Source organism: Sardina pilchardus, chromosome 3 (genome assembly GCF_963854185.1).
Source record: "Sardina pilchardus chromosome 3, fSarPil1.1, whole genome shotgun sequence".
In the NCBI taxonomy this organism is placed as follows: domain Eukaryota; kingdom Metazoa; phylum Chordata; class Actinopteri; order Clupeiformes; family Clupeidae; genus Sardina; species Sardina pilchardus.
In genome coordinates this window covers 25211867-25219059 of record NC_084996.1, presented here as the reverse complement: position 1 = coordinate 25219059, position 7193 = coordinate 25211867, and the positions used below count along the sequence as shown (strand labels likewise).

The window sequence follows — 7193 nt, the reverse complement described above, 5'->3', positions numbered from 1 at the left end:
TGTAGTAGCCTGTAGGGTGGTGGTACTGTAGTGTTGAAGGAGCTGGGCTAGTGTTCAGTAGCCTGTAGGGTGGTGGTAGTGTAGTGGTTAAGGAGCTGGACTAGTGTGCAGTAGCCTGAAGGGTGGTGGTAGTGTAGTGGTTAAGGAGCTGGGCTAGTGTGCAGTAGCCTGTAGGGTGGTGGTAGTGTAGTGGTTAAGCAGCTGGGCTAGCGTGTAGTAGCCTGAAGGGTGGTGGTAGTGTAGCGGTTAAGGAGCTGGGCTAGTGTGCAGTAGCCTGTAGGGTGGTGGTAGTGTAGTGGTTAAGGAGCTGGGCTAGTGTGCAGTAGCCTGTAGGGTGGTGGTAGTGTAGTGGTTAAGGAGCTGGGCTAGTATGCAGTAGTAGTGTAATGGTTAAGGAGCTGGGCTAGTGTGCAGTAGTAGTGTAGTGGTTAAGGAGCTGGGCTAGTGTGCAGTAGCCTGTAGGGTGGTGGTAGTGTAGTGGTTAAGGAGCTGGGCTAGTATGCAGTAGCCTGTAGGGTGGTGGTAGTGTAGTGGTTAAGGATCTGGGCTAGTGTGCAGTAGCCTGTAGGGTGGTGGTAGTGTAGTGGTTAAGGAGCTGGGCTAGTGTGCAGTAGTAGTGTAATGGTTAAGGAGCTGGGCTAGTGTGCAGTAGCCTGTAGGGTGGTGGTAGTGTAGTGGTTAAGGAGCTGGGCTGGCGTTTAGTAGCCTGAAAGTTGTTGGTCCAATTCCTGCCTTCCACCATGGTGCCCTTGAGCAAGGCACTTACCCCAAGTTGCTCCGGGGACAATGTAATGACAGTGTAATCCATTGTAATAGAGCTGATATATGTAAGTCACTTTGGACAAAAAGTGTCTGCTAAAAGCCCACCATTCTGATGGAAGGTAACATGATACCATGATTAAATGTGCATGTTTAAGGGTTCCCTTTGCAGAACCAGCAGGTTCTACTCACTGTGTGTGTGGCAGTGGTGTCTGAGGAGGGAGACAGAACCGGCCTCAAGTTCTCTGTCCGAGAAATGGGGAGTCCCTCAAACACGAAGGACAAGCTGTTGAACAGAGGGTTCAGGATGTCCTCTGGAGAACACTGTAAAATACCACAGGAGGGAGCCTGTTATAACACAGAATGGCCACTAGAGGTCTCTATTGTCACTACTACACAATATGCAACACACAAAACTATTATGTCGATTTCCTCTGTGTGTCTTTCTTGTATAACACACACACACACACACACACACACACACACACACATACAGAACACACCCACAAACTCACACACATATGTTTACATGCTCACTGTATATACTTTTAAGAAGATATAAGATAATTATTAAGAAGTATTTCCTGATTGTCTTTCAGTACACAATTCCATAATATAATTCAGTGGTGCCACAATTTACAGACAGAAGATTGGGGGTGCATAAACGCCCGAAACAACTGAGAGATGGTTCTCCTGTGTATAGTGTGTGTGTGTGTGTGTGTGTGTGTGTGTGTGTGTGTGTGTGTGAGAGTGTGTGTGTGAGAGAGAGTCATTCAGCGTCACCTCCACTTGGAAGGTCTGCTCTGTGCAGGTAACACTCTGCCCAAGAGTGACTGCCAGATCGACTGCACCAGTCTGGGAGCGTTTCTTGGCGCCGAACGAGGCGCGGAAGTGATTCCGGGTCGCGTCCACCGTCAAGTTGTACCGGAGCGTCCCTCGCACGGCTGGAGAAGAGAACGAAAACACCATCATGAAATACCTCTGCTCACATCTGTGTTGTTCTGTGCTGTGTGTGTGTGTGTGTGTGTGTGTGTGTGTGTGTGTGTGTGTGTGTGTGTGTGTGTGTGTGTGTGTGTGTATGTGTGTGTATGTGTGTGTGTGTGTGTGTGTGTGTGTGTGTGTGTGAGAGAAGTGAAGTAACACAGATAGAAGTCATTATGGCTGCACAATTTAGACTCTTTCTGTTCTGTATTCATTCACATGGTCAGTATACTCTCTGTAGGCTGTATGTCGTGATAAGGATGCTGTATATATCATGGCCAGTATACTCTGCATGATGGTGTATATCATGGCCAGTATACTCTATAATATTATAGAGTGATGGTCTACAGTATATCATGGTCATGATGCTGTACAGTGTATCATGGCCAGTATACTCTACATCATGGTCAGGGATCTCTGATGTCTCCCGTGCACAGACCTAAGGAGTTGATGTTGTACAGTATATCATGGTCATGATGATGTACAATATATCATGGTCTGTATACTGTATCATGGTCACGATGCTGTACTGTATATCATGGTACGTGTACTGTACATATCATGGTCAGTATACTCTATGTCATGGCCAGTATACTCTATATCATGGTCAGTATACTGTATATCATGGTAAGTGTACTGTACATATCATGGTCAGTATACTCTATGTCATGGCCAGTGTACTCTATATCATGGTCAGTATACTGTATATATCATGGCCAGTATACTCTATATCATGGCCATTATACTCTATATCATGGTCGGTATACTCTATATCATGGCCAGTATACTCTATATATCATGGTCAGTATATATCATGGTCAGTCTACTCTAAGTATACTCTATATCATGGCCAGTATACTGTATATATCATGGCCAGTATACTATATATCATGGTCAGTATACTCTATATCATGGTCAGGATACTGCATATATCATGGTCAGTATACTCTATATCATGGCCACCAGTATACTCTATATCATGGCCAGTATACTCTATATCATGGTCAGTATACTCTATATCATGGTCAGCATATCATGGTCAGTATACTCTATATCATGGTCAGTTTACTCTATATCATGGTCAGTATACTCAATATCATGGCCAGTATACTCTATATCATGGCCAGTATACTCAAGGTAAGTATACTGTATATATCATGGTCAGGGAGCTCTGATGTCTCCCCTGCACAGACCTAAGGAGTCACGAGTCTCCTTCCTCATGGAGAAACAGATCTTGGCCACAGTCGGCTGTGGCTGGGTGCAGTCTGAGATGCTGGTGGGAATCTTAGCAGGTTCAAAGGTCATTGTCGTTTCTATGGAAACGATGGGACGGGACCTGGGGGGGGTCATAAACACAAAGGAAGAGTCTGTTTTCATTATTACGTTCATTTTATTCTGTATAACATTTTATTGTTTTGCTTTGGTGTATTTCTTGATTCATCGTCAGGAACATTTGCACAACAGTAAATACATTTCTTGAAACTATTTGAGAGTTCAATTCAATTCTGAGAAAACTGTGTTCATATTTGTCTGTGTGTGTGTGTGTGTGTGTGTCTGTGTTCTTCTGCGTGTGTGTTTGTGTGTTCATGTGCATGCGTGCATGCATGTGTGCGTGTGCATGTGTGTGTGTGTGTGTGTGACTGTGGGTGTGCATCTGTGTAACAGAGACAGAGAGAGAGAGAGTGTAGTGGTCACCTGAGCAGCAGAACCTCTCCTTTGGACCCAACTGCGATGTCTGGCAGCCCATCACCACTCTGGTCCAAAGCAGACGGAGCCACAGTCAACCCAAAGAACTGCAGTCTGGGACGCACCGAGGAAGCCACTATCCTCTGGAGGGGACAGGAGGAGAGGAGAGAGGAGTCAATATACTGTAGACTTTAATGTTGATGCAGTACCAGCTGAAGTATTACTATAATTATATTACTATAGCATAGTGATGACCACACTAATTATATTACTATAGTGATGACCATACTAATTATGTAAGGGATAATGTATAGAACGCCGGTCATTATCGGAAAATAATTCCCGACAGGATGAACTGAACCCCGACGCGCAGCGGAGGGGTTTTGCTTCGTCCTGAAGGGAATTATTTTCTATACATTATCGCGCTTATTATACGGCTACTTGCCAAAACGAGAAAAGAAACTCATCTCAATGTGTCTTTAGCAATGACTTGGCTACCGTTTCGTGGCTTCCGCAACAACTAGCAGAGTGAACCCGTTGCCATTGGCAGCGGTCATTATGCCTTCAGAGCGGTGATTATGCAAAAATAACTGTCTCACCTGTGAGTAGGTGGGGTTGATTCCTCCTCTCCTCCCGTTGAAGATGTACACGCTGCCCTGTCCGTTATCCTCCAGAGGAGCTCCCACGGCCACGTCCCTGATCCCGTCCCCGTTCAGGTCAGCCAGGCTGGCCAGAGACGAGCCGAACCTCCCCCTCTGACCCTCCAGCCCCAGCAGGGACACACCAGTGTCCTGCACTGCACTGTAGAAGTACTGCAGACACACACACACACACACACATAAGGGTGATGATGATGATGGTGGTGATGAAGATGACAATGATGATGATGAAGCAGACAGACAGACAGACAGACAGACAGACAGACAGACAGACAGACAGACAGACAGACAGACGTGTACTTTTTACAGTAGGGTTTTTTTTTTGTTGTGCTGTCTGAATGCATATGTCCGTATATCTACTACCTGAACTTTTCTTGCTGCTGACCTAGCAAGTTTGCCGTAGTGTTGCTGCCACAGCTGCTATGTGACTGCAATCGCGGAAAAATTCCGCACTTGTTAGAAATGATCGAGGGAAGTATTATGTGTATTTAAAGCACCCTAATGCCACTGAACAGTTTTGCATCTCTCTAGCACGCTGCTGGTAGTGCAGCAAGGCCATAGCCTCCACCCTTCTCCCGGTGTAAAAGCTCCACTCTTCCGCTGCGTGGACGCATTTATAGTATAAGGCGTCATTATCTGCCCAGAAATTAACATCAATGGAAGGAAATTAGATGTGAACAACATGTGGTCGTACACATTCCGCATACATTACATATGTGATTCATGTCTGAATGTCCGCTACTGTCAGAAATGCGGCAAGCAATTATTGCAGAATGTGCGGAAAACCTGTCTGAAAACAGCTATAGATAGATAGATATGTAGCCCTCTTTTGCCTCAGAGGGGTGTGCTGTTGTAACCTGGGTCCTAGGGTATGGTTCTCACCTGTTAAGCCTGCTGCTGTTTAACCAGAGTAGCTTAAGCATCCCTATGGTATAACGGTTATACTTTGCTCTATATAACCAGTGAGTGGAGACGGAGTCAATAGAACACAAAATAATGTATTATGAAACACCATAAAATTACCATATGGCACTGCAATTGAATAAAACAAATATAAATGTACAAAAAGTATTCCAATATGCCTAGCCACTAGGCAGGAGTCAAATAAACTGAGCCACCTTGAGGGTCAGTCTCAGTGGGAAGTTCCCAGCAGTATACCAACAGTCATGAAATGAATACAAATACAATTCTAAGTGGGATATGTATCAAAAGAGTACGCTAAAAACTAGTGGTTTAAACGGTATCTATATCAATCAATAAATTCCCTGTGTGGTATTAAGTATAAAAAGACACTAAGGTAAGTATATATTAATTAGTAAATCTCTGTGTGAAGATATGTGTAAAAGCTACACTAAACAGTAGTGAGTAAAGAGGTGAGTATATATTAATTAATAAATCTCTGTGTGGAAATATATGTGAAAGCTACACAAAACAGTAGCGAGTAAAGAGGTGAGTATATATATATTAATAAATCTCTGTGTGGAAATATCTGTGAAAGCTACACAAAACAGTAGCGAGTAAAGAGGTGAGTATATATATATTAATAAATCTCTGTGTGGAAATATCTGTGAAAGCTACACAAAACAGTAGCGAGTAAAGAGGTGAGTATATAATTAATTAATAAATCTCTGTGTGGAAATATCTGTGAAAGCTACACTAAACACTAGCGAGTAAAGAGGTGAGTATATAATTATTAATAAATCTGTGTGGAAATGCGTCTAAAAGCTACAGTAAACAGTAGCGAGTAACCCCGTATACACTCTCACCGATTAACATTAATCAGCATCAACATTTGCAAACTGACAGCAATAGTCTGAGATGACCGGTCACTCAACATACCGTAAACAGACAAAGACATAACATACAAAAGCCGGCAAAATAAAATAAAACCCCCGTTGCAGGCCTGTTTTAGCTTGTGTTGACAGGTGATGGGTTGTACTCACGGTCCCTTTAGTGACAAACCGTGCACCAGAGTGGAGCTCTGTGTGTGTGTTTCCCGCACAACGGAGCCGCGCGATCCCCCAGTGCCTCCAGTAGCAGCTAGCAAGCCGTTAGCAGCTATCCCTCGAAGCCGGAGGAACCACTGGCTTTCTCCTGGTCACCAGTGGCGCTATCCGGTTGGCGGTGCTCCCTCGACGGCTACTCAGTGGAACCACAGGGGTACCCGGAATCCTGTGGCGCTAACTGAGCAGCAGTTATACTGGAGAACACTATCCGCGAAACGGTTTACTATGAAACTAACGTTATAGTTTACCTCAGAACAACCGCTAGCGTAAACGTCACACTTAGCTAGAAGTTAGCAGCATGCTACGGTAAAATCCCCAAGCTGAGGGGCTGGAAACTTAAATAACAGTAACGTCGATCACTAAAAGGTAAAACACCCGTGATGTCCTGTATGAATTACTCTCTTAGGGAGACGATGAGTTACTACCTACTTTCCAAGTAACCTACTATATCTGTAGCTACTTCAACGTAGAAACCCCATCTTCTATCGTCTCATCCCGGCTCTCTCTCTGTCTCCCGCTCCGTGTGTGTGTGTGTTCCACCCCTCTCCCCCCACCAGATCCCGCCCATTAAGGAACCTGATAGGCAGAGAGGGGTAGCTGACAGTTCACTTGTCCTATGACATCTCTTATCTCAGCTATCACGCTAGGTTTCCCCCACCATGAAAACTACAGTTACTCTCACACAAACCACAAAGAAAACAAAGTAGCAAAATGCTAATGGTTCATATAGGGAGAATACCTTATAAAATGCTAACGGTTCATATAGGGAGAATACCTTATATAAAAATGAGCAAGCTAGTAGCTAGAGGGTTGTGAATTAACCCTGGGCTACACTCCCCCCTTTCTAAAGGTCTGGATGCCCCCATCAGACTGTTGGCTGGTGCCCCGAAGTCCCTGCCCTCTATCCCCTGACACATGCTGTACTAGGGTGACACTTATATAGAGGATATGCAGATTCTTAAACCTCTGTGCACAATCTCTATGGGCTGGTCTGACGGGTTACCAAAATCATTGTAGCCTAATCTCACTACAGGTTTGACATTACGCTTCACCCTCTGTATAGGCTGTGACCGCAACCTATCAACAGAGTCTTCCCTGAATG

The 7193-nt window shown here is 44.6% G+C and overlaps 1 protein-coding gene across 1 annotated transcript in view; it reads right to left on the bottom strand.

Moving 5' to 3' along the window:
- Nucleotides 1-7193, bottom strand: part of itgam.1 (integrin, alpha M (complement component 3 receptor 3 subunit), tandem duplicate 1) — a 50769-nt gene that overhangs the window by 14640 nt on the left and 28936 nt on the right. Inside the window, exons 14-18 of the mRNA XM_062532568.1 lie at nucleotides 4026-4238; nucleotides 3436-3569; nucleotides 2934-3076; nucleotides 1543-1703; nucleotides 952-1083 (exon numbers count right to left, since the gene is read on the bottom strand). Coding sequence (XP_062388552.1) covers nucleotides 952-1083; nucleotides 1543-1703; nucleotides 2934-3076; nucleotides 3436-3569; nucleotides 4026-4238 — 783 coding nt within the window. The remainder of the gene's footprint in view (nucleotides 1-951; nucleotides 1084-1542; nucleotides 1704-2933; nucleotides 3077-3435; nucleotides 3570-4025; nucleotides 4239-7193) is intronic.